At 31.3% G+C, this 18338-nt stretch overlaps 1 protein-coding gene across 3 annotated transcripts in view; it reads left to right on the forward strand.

Annotated features, from left to right (window-relative positions):
- Positions 1 to 17830, forward strand: part of LOC127706474 (sorting nexin lst-4-like) — a 53012-nt gene extending 35182 nt beyond the window's left edge. For all 3 annotated transcript variants that reach the window (XM_052211122.1, XM_052211121.1, XM_052211123.1), the window contains 7 exons: positions 1524 to 1654; positions 3014 to 3117; positions 4158 to 4261; positions 7265 to 7342; positions 9562 to 9728; positions 11004 to 11210; positions 11772 to 17830. In XM_052211122.1, coding sequence (XP_052067082.1) covers positions 1524 to 1654; positions 3014 to 3117; positions 4158 to 4261; positions 7265 to 7342; positions 9562 to 9728; positions 11004 to 11210; positions 11772 to 11819 — 839 coding nt within the window. In that variant the 3' untranslated portion in view covers positions 11820 to 17830. The remainder of the gene's footprint in view (positions 1 to 1523; positions 1655 to 3013; positions 3118 to 4157; positions 4262 to 7264; positions 7343 to 9561; positions 9729 to 11003; positions 11211 to 11771) is intronic.
- The last annotated feature ends 508 nt before the right edge of the window (positions 17831 to 18338 follow it).

Here is an 18338-nt window from a genome sequence, read left to right on the forward strand (position 1 = left end):
AAAACTGACCGTCTGTTTAAGTTATCGTTTTACGATGATTTTCATCTGAGGATGTTGCGTAATCACTCAGCTGATTTGTTTTATTTTTATTACCTACACGAGTCGATCAATTTTACTATTCCGTAGGTAAAGGGTGGGAATTAACGGTAGATTTATTATATTCATTGAATAAAAATTGAAATATAAAAGGTAGAAAGACAGCTGATAGATAATGTGATTGCAAACGTACGACACTCGACCAGATTGTGATCAGCAGTGGATTTTTTCTCATGACCACTTCGTTGATATGGATGATATTTTTAAAAAATGATAGAAATTAGCTCTTTATCGGATAATTAACTTGAGATTGAAAGATATTTTCATTTATAGACTTACAATCTTTAACGATAATCTCAATTTACTACAACTAACATAAATGTCCTGGACATTCAATAATGTTTTAAAAAACAATGACAAGTGGTGTTATAAATTAAATTCCCAGTCATGTGAAATTCATCATATTTTTCTAGAGTTTTAAAAATAAATTGAGGCAGATGCACATGGATTCAATGCATCATAATCTTGATAATATTACTAGGCTACTCCCTCATGTCCCAATCAACAAATTTTATTTAGAACACATTATTTGATATCAATAAATAAATAACAACTATGTATTGTCTAAACCTTTTTATTAAGAACTTTCTATATATACATTGTGTACAATACCATATGAAAAAAATGCAAGTACATCTTTTATTGAATATAAAACAATTTCCTTAGTGATAAGCTTGAAAACACGATGCAACCGAAACGGTAATGGAATCTCACTTCTCCAAGAAGTTGACCACTTCTCCCTTCTCTCTCATGGAAGGAGAAGTCACTTCTCCCTCTTCAAAATCCTAGATTAGGCCCTGTAAACACTCAAATCATTTGGCTGTAATAGTATCCATTACTTTTGTTTACTTTTCTAGACTCAGAACTATAAAGAGCTTGATATTTCGAATAAAGACAGTTTCCAAGTTTTTGAAGACTGTATGTCAACAGCTAGATGTATTTTTTGTCATCAGTTACTATAATTTTTCTCGTTGATGTGTTCTTTACATTTCTTATTCATGAGGATCTGGATGGGGTTTACAGATTAGAGAAAAATGGGCGAAAAAAAAATAATGAATAGAGAAAAATGAGGGATAAAAAAAATTAATGAAAATAGAGTGAAAGTAGAAATTAGATATTTAATATTGATCTGTTAACATTTTGAATAAGAGTTTCAAAATAACTGATGTTGTCTGCAAAGAATTAAAAGATTTCCTGTCTTCTCAATGAGTGGAAGGGAAAGGGGTCCAGAAAAATTTAGAGACCACTGTCTGTAATGAAAATATAGAATAGAAAGAGTCCTAGGGTCATCAGAATTTAGATAAGATATAACTTTTCAAATCCTGACTGATGTTGAATATCACAGACTTTACTTAGTAGCACTTTAAATCATTGCATAATATTGGTTGGCGGAAAATGAAATAATGTTTTTGTGCTTCCTTTCACAGGTCGATACGAAGACGATTTTATAAATGAGAGAATGAAACAGTTACAGTATTGGATGGATAGAATGGTCCGACATCCAGTAATATCACATTGTGATACGTTTAACCATTTCCTCACCTGTACAGATGAAAAGGTAAAAATACTTATTATTTTGGCACTATAGCACCTGTTATGGCCGGAATGATTTGGGTTGTACCACTTTTTGGACTGCCATTGTAATAGAAAATATATGAAATTATGGTAGATTAACTGTATACAGCCATCTTGGATTGTAAAATAGCAGTTTACAATAGGTCTAGTTGATCGATTGCTTAAATCTGCAAATTTTGGCAATTAATGGGTTAAACTTTTATTGGAATAAAGAAAAATAAGTGATTAATTGCATTATTTAGACTGATTTATCAAAATCAATTATTTGTGTTTGTTCGAATCAAAGTCAACTTAGCAATTTTAGGGGAGATAACAGAAACAAACTATTATAATGGAATGATAGAGAATTTTTTTGTTTTTTACTTGTAGGAAAACAAGGTCGGTGACACCATTTTTTTCTGTTTATTATCTTATAGCATATTTTAAAACGTATCTTCTCATATTTTTTTTTTCAAAATTCTTTCTCAGTGATTTCCTTTTATTCTCAATTTTTTTTTTCATGAACAATCTCTGCAAATTTGGCAATTTTGCATGACTTGAAGCTTGAAAAATAACACAGTGATCCATACTTTATATTATATTTTTGATAAAAAATCAACAAAGCTACATTCTGGGAAAGTATAAGAAAATTCTATCATAGTAAATATATACCAATGATCCACCTTAAGCATTTATAATGACATAGCTTCATTATCGCTATTTTCTTAACTTTTGCTTTTATGTATGACCTCACATCCTAATTACGTAATATTGCAGACCCATTGAATTATAATCTTCAGTATTTTTTTGGAAAGAGGTACAGTAATTAACAGTTGCTTGCAAGAATAAAGCATATGGACAAAAGTGTCCATTTGCATAGCTGTTGTCGACACATGTGTGCCTCCTGCAGCAAAAGGGTTAAAAATAACAAGTGACTAATGTTTTAAGTTTTTTTCCCCAAAATGTTTTTGTAAAATAGAAATAAGAAGATGTGGTATGAGTGCCAATTAGACAACTCACCATCTAAGTCACAATGTGTAAAGAATAAACCATTTTAGGTCAAAGTATGGCCTTCAACACGGAGCCTTAACTCACACCGAACAGCAAGCTATAAAGGGCCCCAAAAATGACTAGTGTAAAACCATTCAAACAGGAAAACCAACAGTCTAGTCAGGTTGTTGTCTCTTTGACACTTTCCCCATTTTCATTCTAAATTTAAAAAAAGGAGAAACAAGAAACACTTATGAACCACATCAACAAACAACATCTACTGAAGAATAGTTTCATTGGATATAAAGTTTATATCCAATTACAATTATTTTTGCAAAAGTAACACTTTCAAAGTTTATATTAATATTTTCAGAAATGGAAAGTTGGAAAACGAAAGGCAGAAAAAGATGAATTTGTTGGTTTTAAATTTTTCTATACATTAGATACACCTCGACAGCCACTTGATGTTAGAGATGTGTAAGTTTATAAATTCAGTTTACAAAATTTATGATCAATGTTCTTTTTATGCACCCCCTACAAAGGTACAGGGACGTTATGTTTTCTGTTTGTGCATCTTTTTGTCTGTCTGCTCATTGACTACTGTCTTTCTGCCATTATGTTCATCGGTCTGTTCACTGACCACTTAATGTAGAAATGCGACAGTGCAAACAGCACATGGTGTTCTATGGACGTGTATTCTTATCTCAGTTGTAGAAAGACAGACAGACAACACCATGGCTGAAAAAAGATGTCAAACAAAATTTACATCATCATATTAAATACTGTTCATTTATAGATTATCCATGGTTTTTCAAAAAGAAGGGGTGTTTCTCAGCTACAATCTCAGACAGCCCTGAGATGAGATATGAGTGAGGAACATTGTTAAGTTTGAAAGACCATTGGTAATCAGTTTATCGCTATTATTACCTATGATCTCATTGATGTTTACTTGACAACGGCATGTGGGCCTTTAGTTTTTGACGATAATTTTTAATCTCAAGCGAGTAGCATGATTTGAAAAATTATTACAAAAAGAAGTCAAAGGAAAAATACACAAAATAGCGATAATCATTATTATTCGTTGGATACCAATTTTTGGCGGGTATAGGTAAACCATGATTGATTGATTGATTGGTGTTTAACGCCACTTTCAACACTATTGTGTTTTTTCGTGGCAGTCAGTTTTTATTGGTGGAGGAAACCAGAGTGCCTGGAGAGAACCACCGACCTTCGGTAGGAAAACTGACAATCCTAGTCAATTAAGATTGGGGTCGAGTGCACCTGCCCCGTGAGGGATTCGAACTCACAACCTCAGTGTTGACTGGCTAGTGATACAGTAGTTTGACTACTTAGACCACTCAGCCACGGAGGCCCCCAGGTAAACAATGAATTGTTCCACAAAACGCAGGCTTTGGCAGATCACAAAATCAAATATCGTAGAAAATATAATTGTTCATTGGTCCAACAAAAATAAATAAATCCAGAGTATTAGAAATAATTACCTTTGCATTTTTCAGTGAAAGTAAAATGGAAACCTTTCAAAAGTTTGTTAAAGGAATGGATGATAATGTTAAGAACTTGATATCCGTTTTCCATGATAACAGAAAAAGACACACAGGGCGTAAGTATGAAGAGATAAGTAAAGCTACTCAAGTTATTTTTAATTCTTTTTATTATACGACCGCAAAAAAAATTTTGTGGTCGTATATTGGTATGACGTTGGCGTCATCGTCGTCGTCGATGTCGTCGTCGTCGTCGTCGTCTGGCGTCGTCCGAAGACACATTGGTTTTTCGCACTCTAACTTTAGTTTAAGTGAATGGATCTCTATGAAATTTTACCACAAGGGTCATTACCACAAAAGGAAGGTAGGGATTGATTTTGGGGGTTATGGTACCAACAGTAAAGGAATTAGGGGCCAAAAATAAGCATTTTTGTAACTTCCAGACATAACTTGTGTGTTAGTGTATGGATCTCTCTGACATTGTACCACAAGGTTCCATATCACAAAAGGAATGCTGGGATTGATTTTGGGGGTAATTGCCTCAAAATTTTAGGAATTAGGGGCCAAAAAAGGGGCAAAAAACAAGCATTTTTCTAGTTTCATGACAATAACTTGTGTGTAAGTGTATGGATCTTTCTGAAATTGTACTACAAGGTTCCATATCACAAAGGGAAAGCTGGAATTGAGTTTGGGGGTAATTGCCGAAACGTTTAGGAATTGGGGGCCAAAAAAAGGGGCCAAAAATAAGCATTTTTCTAGTTTCCAGACAATAACTTGTGTTCAAGTGTATGGATCTCTCTGAAATTGTACTGCAAGGTACCATACCACAAAGGGAAGGATGGGATTGATGATGGGGGTAATTGCCTCATTATTTTAGGAATTAGGGGCCAAAAAGGGGCAAAAAACAAGTATTTTTCTAGTTTCAGGACAATAACTTGTGTGTAAGTGTATGGATCTTTCTGAAATTGTACCACAAGGTTCCATATCACAAAGGGAAAGCTGGGTTTGAGTTTGGGGGTAATTTCCCTAAATGTTTAGGAATTTGGGGCCAAAAAGGGGCCAAAAAACACATTTTTCTAGTTTCCAGACATAACTTGTGTTCAAGTGTATGGATCTCTCTGAAATTGTACTGCAAGGTACCATACCACAAAGGGAAGGTTGGGATTGAGTTTGGGGGTGATGAATCATAAGGGGGTTCAAAAAATTTGGGGGGGGATTTTTTTTTTTTTATCCTTTTTTTCCTTTTTTTTTTCTTTTAAAATTTTGGATTTTAAGTTGGTTATTTCTGATTTATATTTAAAAGCAAATAATAATGATATGGTAGGAGATACACACCAAACAGGATGTGTAAATTATTATATAATAAGTATTGTGCAATAGCAAGAAATTTTCAATTGCACAGTATTGCACAATAGCAAGAAATCTTCAATTGCACAGTATTGTGCAATAGCAAGAAATCTTCAATTGCACAGTATTGCGCAGTAGCAAGAAATATCTAATAGCACAATATTGCGCAATAGCAAGAAATTGTCAATTGTACAGTATTGCGCAATAGCAAGAAATATTTAATTGCACAGTATTGTGCAAAAGAAGATACTTCTTATAAATTGCTTATTTCTTGACCAATTTCAATGGGGTTTTATTCTTGAATTCTTGGGGTTCTTTAATATTCTGAATCTAACCGTGTATTTAGTTTTTGGATTTTGGGCCCAGTTTTTAAATTGGTCCACATTGAGGTCCAAAGGGTCCAAAATTAAACTTTGTTTGATTTCATCAAAAATTGAATTATTGGGGTTCTTTGATATGCCGAATCTAACCGTGTATTTAGATTCTTAATTTTTGGTTCTGTTATCAAATTGGTCTACATTAAGGTCCAAAGGGTCCAAAATTAAACTTAGTTTGATTTTAACAAAAATTGAATTCTTAGGGTTCTTTGATATGCTGAATCTAAACATGTATTTAGATTTTTGATTATGGGCCCAGTTTTCAAGTTGGTCCAAATTGGGGTCCAAAATTAAACTTTGTTTGATTTCAACAAAAATTGAATATATGGGGTTCTTTGATATGCTGAATCTAACCATGCATTTAGATTTTTGATTTTTGGGCCCCGTTATCAACTTTGTCCACAGTGAGGTCAAAAGGGTCCAAAATTAAACTTTGTTTGATTTCATCAAAAATTGAATTCTTGGGGTTCTTTGATATGCTGAATCTAACCATGTATTTAGATTTTGGATATTGGACCATAATAGGTGAATGTCCAATTTAAAATTTTTAAGTTCTTAGACCACATTCATTCTGTGTCAGAAACCTATGCTGTGTCAAATATTTAATCACAATCCAAATGCAAAGCTGTATCAAGCTTGAATGTTGTGTCCATACTTCCCCCAACTGTTCAGGGTTCGACCTCTGCGGTCGTATCAAGCTGCGCCTGCGGAGCATTTTATTTTTTTTAAGGCTATTCCATTTAAATGGATGGGGGTGGGTAGGAAGACCTCCAATATCCCCTGACAATCAACACACATTTCATGAGTAATTTAACATACTATAAATTTAGAAAATTTATAGAGCATTTATTATTGCAATTTTGTCATAACAAAACAAAAATCAATATAAACTATTGCGATATAAGGAAAATTTAAAAACCCATGTATGTATCAGATATCAAAATCACATCAGCACTAATTAAGATGACATCAACACAAATTTAGATGACGTCACCACTTAAATGCATGCATTTTTTTAGTTTAAAAAATGTGCATTTATGGAATTGTAGACGCTTATTTAAACTTTGATACATAGCAATGAACTACACATTTCATTTCAGCTCTAAAAAAAAAAAAAAAACAGAAATAAGTAAATTTTTTTCAATAAAGTTCTTTAAAATTCATATTTGATTTAAAACATTCAGCATTTTATATATTTAGAATTAGTGAAAATTTAATTTACTTTACAGTAGATAAATGTGCATTGTTTGCATTTTATGCATGATTTCCTTTTTCTTTGTTTCAAGTGAAGTTATGAGAGAAAAAACTTATAATCATTTGATGAATACAGAAATATGAATGTATGAACAATGATCATGGTATATTCTAGTCTAACATTTTGTAATGATCTTATTTTAGCTTTCAAGAAAGAATTCTCCAGAATTGGTGGTGCTTTTAAAGAAGCAGCAACTACTTTTAACATGGATATAGGATCATGTAAGTCAATGTTAATTTCACCTGCGTCCCGGAAGGCGAAAGCAGGTCTAGAAACTGCTCAACTTTATCTGTCTGTCTGTTAGAAAGACCTTGGGAAGAAAAACCTGCAACATGAATCAATTAAATGCAGCGACACAGGTCCAGACCCTGCATTGGAAAAGAATAATTATATAAGAAATTATATGATTGATTTTACTCAATAACGAAATTTTCGAATTTAGAAGAGCAGACTTCTCAGTCAAGCAGCTTCATTACAAAACCAGTGTTATTCCACCTTGACTGAAAAGAGGCGATTAGAGATTATTGATGTTCTAAACCTGAAAATTCATTGTTGTCCCGCCTCTACAAAGTCTTGGTAGAGATTGGCAACGTCAACATATATGTCAGGGCTGTTCCAAAATTTATTGGGGGTGGGGAGGTGATGGTAGGCACTCAAATTTATTAATTGTGGGTGGTTATGTTTTTCTTACAATTATAAAAGAGTTATAAGTTGAATGAAAAATTTTATATCATGGGTGGTTAGGGTCTAAAAAATTTACCCCTGTATAGGTTTGATTCTTGAACACTGAACAGCCCTAGAATAACTTGCATTTAAGCGTTTTAAACTTTTACCATTTTATTGGTCCAGAGCAAAACAGGGTCCTTATTTATATTACTTTGATATATTCCAATCCTAAAATAAGGTTGAAAGAATATCTGCTTGATGTCACAAATTCGTCCATCAGTATTGGTATTACACATTTATTTTCATTCAAATGAAAGCTTCTACTATTTGTTATCTGTTTCAAATTGCAATTATAATGTCATGATTTTCTTTTAATATGTGAAAGATTTGCATTTCAGCTGATAATACGGGTAAGATTTGATGTAAACCTAAACACAACACATTGTCCCTAACACAAAAAACCCTTGTTTTATTATATATACCCTTTAGTTTAGATATGGTACAATTTGTCATTTTTTCGTAAATGACAATTTTATTTAGAAAAGGAATGGTGCGTGGAAGAGGTGTGGGATACCCCTGGATTTTTGTGAGATGTTGGAATATACATTAAAAGGTTTTTTTGTGAAAAATTTTGTTCACTGAAATATATAGACAAGATAATCCATTGTTGTAATGGGTTCACTGGTTCAATTATGTAGGTTTTTTTTTGTTGTAATTTATGTCAATATATCGGGTTTTTCTGTTTATAACTGTTTGAAAGGTTTTATCATTTATTCTGATTTTGTGTTCCAACTTATCTATATTTTGACATTTCGGAAATGGGGCTTTTCCCTACAACGGTACCTTCAGTGAAAAGCTTATTTTAAAGAAGGAAAACTGCATATATATTAATGTAAAACTAGTTTGGTAACATCGTTAATAATTAGCTAACCTCTGGGATGCTTTTAAGATAACTTGTGATGGTGACTGGTGATATTGGCTCTAAAATGTTGTGCTTATGAAAGAAAAATTGGGAGTTAAAATGTGTAGTTTAGGAATTGCAATAATTAATGAAAATTTTGTGAAATTTGTGTTTTTGAATAACAGTTATTGGTATAAAATGCTTGAGCTTTACAACTTATTTACTGTTTTTGAGGTTACGATGACAGACTTCACAATTTATCGCAAATAAAATTGATGTTTACAAAATTATTACTTTTGATTTGAAACGTCAAATGTTTTCATTTGTGATGCTACATAATTTCCTTCAATGCAGACTAACCCAAAATTGGTTTATAAATTTCAAAGTAACTTTATAAAGCAACTCGTTATCATAAGAGATTTGAAATCAGATGAAACCTTGTTTTTAATAATTACCTGTAATGAAATTTTCATTATTTTGTTTTTTTTTTATTTTCCTTTGATTTTCAGGACACACATTTATATTATATTTATCTTTAGAATGACACTACATTTCAATTGTTGTATTTAATAGTGCAGTCCTATGAAGTGAAGTCTCCAAAAGAGAACTGTAGACCAAATTTTCTGATACTTTTTTTGCATCCAGTCCCTTTTAGAAAACTTCAATGAGATTAGGATAAGATCTAAGTTTGACATTATCATGACCGCTTAATATTGTCATTATTTTTAACCTGAGAGAGTCACCCAAATGAATGGCTTAATAAAATTAGTTGGTTTAAAGTATTTCAGATAAATAGGAATTGATTATATTTGAAGCTGTACAATCTCATCAAAATTCAAAAAATAAATCTAAAATCTATTATTTTTATTTCAGATTCGAGGGATTTAACAGCTGCAATAGATTACACAGGTGATACATACAACCAAATAGGTGAAATGTATGCTAAACAACCTGAAAAAGACATTGATCCCATGCATGACATGTTATATGAATATAAAGGAATATTGGCGGTGTTTCCAGATGTTTTAAAAGTTCATGAGGTAGGTTCATGGAAAAAGTAACAAACGGTGGCAGAATAATGAAGGTTTTGAGCAGTTCATATGCAAGGTTTCAAATCAAAATTCTTTTGTGAAATGAAGTGGTATTTTCCCATTTCACAATCATTTTATAATCTGTTTGTCTATCTGTCTTTCCATATTCTTTGAAAGTGCAACTCCTTCTAAAAGACTGAAGGATATGGATGAAACTTTGCACCATTCAAAAACACAACCAGATGATTATAATCTTAAGTTCTACATGTTAAAGAGGAGATGATAAAATTATTTACTTCAATGCTACAACATCTCCATAACAGCTTGATGTATAATGCTGAAACTTTACTTAGTTGTAGAATTCTGTCTGTGGGTGTTATATTGGAGATAATAATAAATTTAGGTAGGTTTTTATCCTGTTGCGAGAACAATTACTGTTCGATGTATAAATGAGTCAGATATCATTTTTTTTGCACTTAAGGGAGCATTTAGGGGAGCTACAGAATGTGTCAAGCTTAGAAAAATATTATGTTTGCATTTTAGGGAGCATTTAGACAAGAAAGTGAGTGCATCAAGCTTAAACACTTTTTACCTTTACATTTCAGGGAGCATTAAATAAAGCTAGAGACCATGTCAAGCTCCCAAACTTTTATCTTTACATTTCTGGGTACATTAAGTAAAGCTAGGGACTTTGTCAAGCTCCTAAACTTTTATCTTTACATTTCAGAGAGAATGAAGTATAGTTAGGGACTGTGTCAATCTCCTTATCTTTTATCTTTACTTTCCAGGGAGCATTAAGTAAAACTAGGGACCATTTCAAGATTCTAAACTTATATCTTTTAATTTCATGGAGCATTAAGTAAAGATATGGACTGTGTCAAGCTCCTAAACTTTTATCTTTATCTTTACATTTCATGGAGCATTAAGTAAAGCTAGGGATCATGTCAAGTTCCTAAACTTTAACCTTACCTTCCAGTGAGCATTAAGTAAAGCTAGGGACTGTTTCAAGATTCCAAACTTTTATCTTTACCTTTCATGGAGCATTAAGTAAAGCTAGAAAATGTGTCAATCTCCTTAACTTTTATCTTTATCTTTACATTTCGTGGAGCATTATGTAAAACTAGGGATCATGTCAAGGTCCTAAACTTTAACCTTATCTTCCAGGGAGCATTAAGTAAAGCTATGGACTATGTCAATCTCCTTAACTTTAACTTTACATTTCAGAGAGCATTAAGTAAAGCTAGGAAACATGACAAGCTCCTAAACTTTATCTTTACATTTCAGGGAGCATTAAGTAAAGCTAGGGAATGTGTCAAACTACAGGAAGATGGGAAAATGCAGGAGAACGAAGTGACAAATGTGATACAACAAAGTGACATTATATCGTACGGTACTATGGCCGAGGTTCAAAATTTTCAGAGACAGAGAGTAGCAGACTTTAAACATACTATGCAAGTGTATTTGTCAGGACAAATAGAATTCTACAAAGAGGTAATGAATGATTTTCCATTTGATATACATATCTATAGTTGTTTGTTTAAATAGCAACAATTAGCAATGCATGCATCCTTGGTTATAATTGTAAGAATACAGATTTTAGTCATTGTTTTTTTTTTTGTCTGCCTCTGGGACTCATTTCACAAAAAATTTTACGACTAAAAATACTCATAAGTCATGAAAATTTCAGTATAACTTATGATCAATTTTAGTTTTAAGATATTTTGTGAAAAGAGCCCCTGATCAGTAGTTTGCATGGATTTTAATGGCAGCTAAGAAAAATTTACAAAATAAACAATCTCTGACATGTGATTTGGAAACTAAAATTATATTTATATATTTATTTTATGAAATAATACATTTATTACATAAAGTGTCTTTCACATCCTTCTGTACTAATACCTATGTTTTTGTAACCTCAATTCAAACCTTAATTCAAATCTCACCAGTTTTAAAACGTATTTTTTTTCTGGTCCTAAGGGTGACCTTTATGTACTGGTTGACTGTATTTATATTGAATAACTATGCAGTTTCAACATTTGATTTATATTTCAGATCACCAAAAAGTTAGAAGATGCACTTACCCATGTGGACAAGTCTTAGCTCTTCTCTGTGCCATATTGTGTTACAAGCTTACACTAATTGCATTATCTCCACTTGCTGCGGGCTCAGATATGTCATAATGTAGAAATATCATATATCTACTCCTTCAGGACTTTTTCGATGCCAGCTGAGAGATATAATGAACTGGCAGAAGAGTAAAAAAACTGATTCCATGAAGGTTAGGATTCTATACGAAGTTATCAGTGATTAAACAAATGATTCCCCTAGTAATCAAGAAAAGAACATCTTCCTCTATTGCAGATAAAACTCATCAAAATCATTCATTTCTGCTGTTAAAAACTTTTAATTGTGTAAATTACTCACCAAGTGTCTGTCATATTTGTATGTATGAAAGATTTATTCCATAGTACAGCAATGGTTTATTTTCCAATTGCCAACTTTGTTTCTAATTTTGAATTTTTGGCTAAGGGAAACAACTCTTAGGTAGACAAACTGTATCTCTGCCTGTAAAGAGCAAGTGGAAAGAGCAATGGTGGGTGTTGACAATAAATTTTACTTGTTAATTGCATTTTACATTTATTGTATAAATAGGATTACAAAATTTGGGATTTTTCAATGAAAATTCATAACAGCTGAAGTTTTAATGTGGAGGGATAAATTTGTGTAGGAGTTGTTCCCCTTTGCAAAAATAAAATCTAAAATTAGAAACATGGTAGATAATTAGAAAATTGACTTTTTATTCACTGCATCTGTTGTAAATTCAATATATTCTCAGGACAAATTATATTTATAAATTATTATGTATGAAAACACATTTATAATTGTAATATTTTCTTAAATCTATTTAATACATATTTTCTTGTTAAATTTACTTAACCATGTTGATTGTTGTTATAGGTGTCAATTTAAAGGGATGTATTAATGGTCGGCCATTTTGTACAAAAATGAAATTATGTATTTATGGTCTGCCATTTTGTACAAAAATGAAATTATATATTTATGGTCTGCCATTTTGTACAAAAATGAAATTATGTATTTTTGTTAACTGTTTCAATCTGTTGAAATTTTAATACCAAATCATGAACATACAATGTCTTAGGGTCTTAGAAAGGAAAACGGGCTTTAGGTATGTCCAGTTTCTGGGTTAAGAACATGAAGGGATTGTAAATAAGATTATTTATTACGCCCCACCTACCATAGTAGAGGGGCATTATGTTTTTCAGTCTGTGTGTCCGTTCGTTCGTCTGTCTGTCCGTTCATGAGTCTGTCCCACTTCAGGTTAAACTTTTTGGTCAAGGTTGTTTTTGATGAAGTTGAAGTCCAATCAAGTTGATACTTAGTACACATGATCCCTATGATATGACCTTCCTAATTTTAATGCCAAATTAGAATTTTGACCCCAATTTCACAGTCCACTAAACAAAGAAAATGATAGTGCGAGTGGGGCATCCCTGTACTATGGACACATTCTTGTTTATGATATTTTACTAAACAATATTCTGTTAATGACATTGTGGTAGATAACTAGTGTAGCCACACTTAGTGTTGATAAGCAACTCCATTGCCATAGGTTATCTTGAAATATTAGACTTGTTATTAGACCATTTCAATTTCTTATTTATGAATGAATTACAGCGGTTGATTCAAGGTCAGTTGCTGTAAATGATGTCATTGAACCATGAACATTAACTGTGAAGCAATAACATAAACATTGTGACACGTGTAAGGGAAAATTCACTAATTTGAAAATCTTTATAGTTATTAATGATTGTCAAGTTGAAATTCAGATTAGCCTCCATCCTATATGATATATGATTGTATGGCAGATCAGCTTCAAATTTTGAACAAAAAGTGAAGTTTTTGTACTAACTTTGTAGGCCAATGTAATAAAATGATTCTCCAGTGGTTATCCTCTTTATTTCAATACTCAGCAAGGGGTTTCAAAATATTTTTGACCACACATGATGTGGGTCAAATTGTCTTGCACAAGATAAGAGTAAATAACTCATTTCAAATGCTGTGACTTTTAGCTAATTTATTATGCTCTCATGCTATTGGTTGATTCTATTGAAAGAGTGTCTTTTATGCTTTATCTGTTCTTGGGAGTTTTACACAAGACTATCGTCTGAATAAACATGATAGAAACAAATTCTCCAAACTTGTGAACAATATTTCTCAACTCTTAATAGAGTAATACCATATAGTTTTTCTTTTTTTTTTAGAAAATGAAAAATATCAGCTGTCAGTCATAATGTTGAACTTTTTGTTGGTTTAAGGAGTAAAAATGATGAAATAATTGACTGTATTTTTTTTTGAAACTATAAGAAAAGGTACCAAGGAAATATTCAAAAAGTCAATATTTCATTGACCCAAATTATTACCTGTTTCTACAAATCAAGTCCATTTTTTTTTACGATGCCTATAACAGTCTACTTTACTTGGTTAATTATATGCATATTAGTTAATTCCTGACAAAAGTTATTTACTTGTCTATGATAACTTTATACTGTTCAGAGAAATCCAGTACTTTTATTATAAATTATCTGTTTACAAAACTTTACATTTTTGAAATACTAAGGCTCATCTACCTCAGGAATAGATTACCTTAGCTGTATTTGGCAAAACTTTTAGGAATTTTTGGTCCTCAATGCTCTTCAGCTTCGTACTTTATTTGGCCTTTTTAACTTTTTTTTATTCAAGCGTCACTGATGAGACTTTTGTAGACGAAACGCGCGTCTGGTGCAAATACAAAATTTCAATCCTGGTATCTATGATGAGTTTATTATAATATCCTGTATACAGGAATTAATACAGGAATTTAACAGATTTTATTTACACTATTCTTATTATTATAGTTATATACATTTTTGTTTTTTTTAAAGTTTAGTAGTACATATTTGGTTAAGATTTTTTCTAGAAGTAACAACATGTAGCTATAGATTATTGTACCCAGGAATTCTATACACGAATTAACACATTTTAATGTATACAAGATCTTTTTCATACAAGATAGAGAAGTTAACTGTTTTTATTGTACGCAAGATTGGGAATCATATATGGATTCTCAGAAGCAGCTCAAAGTATTTCCAAGTATTGTGGATACTTTATTTGGTACATACACTTCATTTGAAAATACCATTGAAAATTCAAAAGTGCACAGTTGTTTATAAGTATTCCAACTGTAGATTTCAGTAGTTTTCAACGTTTAATAACGATCCATGTGATGTCTCGTTTTTGTTCTATGGATGTACGACAACATTTTCAGGATTGGTCATCTATAATTTCAAAGCTCATAAATGTTATCAGGCAAATTATCAGACTGGTTCCTAGACTGGTTGACAATTCATTATATGATTACAAATCAGCAGTTTTACTTGCTTGCAATTCAATTTTAAGATAAAATCTTATTTCCTGTTTGTAGTAATTGCTTGGCAAAGATTTTGTTAAGCTCAATATGAAATGCTTTCCTGCATCATATACATTTTGTTAAAATTGACCTTGAAATGTTAAAATCTATCTTATAAAGCCTTAGCTCTTCAATGATATTAGCACTAATGGTATAACCTTTTTTCACATTTGATTTACCAAGCACAAAACAAAGTCTTTAAACTAGTCATTTTGCCATTATCTGTAGATTTATATGCTGTAAATTCAGAAATTTTGACATGTTTGATTATTGCCAAAATTGCAGTGGGAAAGGATTGCAAAAATTAAACTTGCAATTTAAATTTGATAGCATTATTTGCATGTATGCAGCATTTCTTGAAATTGCAATAATTTATCTTGCAATTTTTGTTTATTGTTTAAAATGCATGCAAAAGTTTCTGAATTTACAGTATTTATATATTAAATATAATAAGCTGTATACTAGTGCTTTGTTAATACATTGTTTAAGTTTGATAAATATTTATGTTATAAGAAAGAATCAAGGTCATCACATGTTTTACAAATATATTTGGATTATAAGATGAGAAATATTTGTCCTGTTTTCATTTGTCACATTTTCCCTGTATATTCTATCAAAAATCATCATCCGCTTTACTTCCTCACAGATTTATATTATTTATGCACACCAAATTTTTACGGTATAGCTATACAGTTCCCAGAAGAACTTAACAATTGTGAAAACATATGACTAATGTCTGAATATCTGAAGGATGATGTGTGACAAGTTATAATACTTTGTGATTTTCAGATTCAAAGGTCCAAATGTAGTCTTATGATAGGCCTATTTCAGAATTAATTGTGTGTGTGGTGTGTGTGAAAGGCACTTAATATTTAAAAAAATATGGGGGTAATTGTATGAAAAGGGGTCTCCAGAAAGAGATTAAAGGCCTTTTAACACACACATCCCCCTTTTACTTAATTTCTGTATAGCCCATACCTTCTCCTGTGTTTTGTAGTGTTAGAGAAATCCAGCCAATGGAAAAATGCTCAGATGCTAAAAGTGTTGAGATGAAACACATCACTCTGTATCCACACTAATTGTGGTACAATGTATTACTCAAATAATTTTACCTGATTGACTGTGGCATTGATAGCTATATGTATTTTTATATTTTCAATTAAAGAAAAGGTTATAGGAATGCAAAATTAAAATTATGTAATTATGTCTGCATTGGGTACCAGTGTAAATTATGCCCAGTCAGGTCAAAATCAATTAGTAATTGTAAAATAATTAATACTGTATTTTTTATTATTTTTCTTCAGAAGAACAAGCAATACAGCAATGAATAAAATAATTAAAATATAATATAAAAGATTAATTGTGATAAAATATTTGTTGTATAATTTTATTTATGAATTCTGTTATAGTTTAACAAAGTATAGAGGTCATTGAGATCATGTATTTCAGAATGAAATGTTTTTATTACTTACAGCTTTGTTATGCTTTGTGTCTGCTTGTCAAGCAAGCATGTTTTTCTGCATATTGTAAAAGTAATTGAGAGGGAAAGTTTGTTAAAGTCTTCAGGGGGAAACAATAAACAATCAAAAATTTTAATTGGTTGTTCAAAAATGAATGTACTTTATACATAAAATTTAAATCTCGTTAAAAACATTAAGTTTATCAAAACTTTTTGTTAAATTAATATTTTACATTTTTTTATTAGTAAACAGCCTACAGTTTCAACAGCTCCTTGACATGTAAAAAATAAAACCAAAACAGCTTAATGCAACTGCAGAACAGCATTAGTGATCATTGTACATGACACCAGATGATTGAATCTTCATCTTCTCTAAAACCTGCCAAAAAATTGATGATAATTTCTTTTCCACTATTTTTTACTATGTACTAATTAATGATTAAGATTAATGAGTACTAATCACTGACTTAGATTAATGAGTACTAATTACTGATTAAGATTAATGATTAGTAACCAATTCTATACAATTTTATATATTAATGCACTTCTGTTGAATACTTATAATTTTTGTAGTTTTGTGGATTTAGATTTAAATCCTCATTGAAACTTTCACCCTTTTACTGAACAAACTGGAATTTGTTATGCATTACCTGTGCATGTATATTCACATTTGCAAAACTTATGTCAGTGTGTGATTGATTCTGATAATAGTGTGGAAAATGGAAGACTAAATGAGAGTGAGATAATTTCATAAAAGATTAATTTGCACACGTTAATTATACAAATCAAAACAAAATTTACTTTTAAAATAGATAAGATGAAATAAAACAACTCTTTTATTGTGAAACTGTAGTAGCAAATCATGAGGATTGTCTGTGGACAGAATTCCTTTCTTAACAGATTTTTTAATTCATGTAAAAATGAGTTTGAAACAAAACTTTCAGTGATTTAATTCTATGACCTCCTACTTTCCAGAAGTTCCTAGTTCAAACACTTACTAATACATTGGGCAGGCCCATGTTATTTGTTTGATGGTTATATACTTGCTCCCTACAAACGTTTGTGCTATATTTTGTAACCATTCTTGTTAATGTGCCTGTGAATAGGCCTCTTTAATAATGAATAGATTGTTTCATTCTTGAAATATTTTATTGATATCTTGAATAAAGAAATTTATATGAATTACTGAAGTGTCTGTATGAATCTTTTAATTAGCCAAGTTGTTACAAAGTTATGCTTATATGATCATGATGTATGCCTTCCAGATGTCTGATTGTCAACTTTTCAGTTTCAGGACAAAATCTTTAGGGCCATACACAATATCTTAAGCCAACTTTATTGGATCAAGATCCATTGAATGAAGAAGAACCCTATGCATTTTAGAGCCAATCTTTTGTTTCCATGTTATATCTTTAATAAAGGCTGACATTCACCAAACATAGTCTTAAGAATGTCTCTAGGAAAGAACAAGGCCGATGTCAATTTCACTTCAACCCCAAAAATTAGTAATCGACTAAAAATGTGTTTCTTCTACTACACATCCATAAAATATAACAACCCAATTTGTTATTGATGGTATTACTTATTAGCCGTTAAAAAATGGCAGAGGCTATTCCTCTGGCTAGCCAAAAAACAGCAAAAAATGTTTATTCTTCCGGCCATCCGGAATAATAGCTTTTCTCTGCTCTTATGC

The sequence above is a fragment of the Mytilus californianus genome, unplaced genomic scaffold, assembly GCF_021869535.1.
Source record: "Mytilus californianus isolate M0D057914Y unplaced genomic scaffold, xbMytCali1.0.p SCAF_6, whole genome shotgun sequence".
NCBI classification, from domain to species: Eukaryota; Metazoa; Mollusca; class Bivalvia; order Mytilida; family Mytilidae; genus Mytilus; species Mytilus californianus.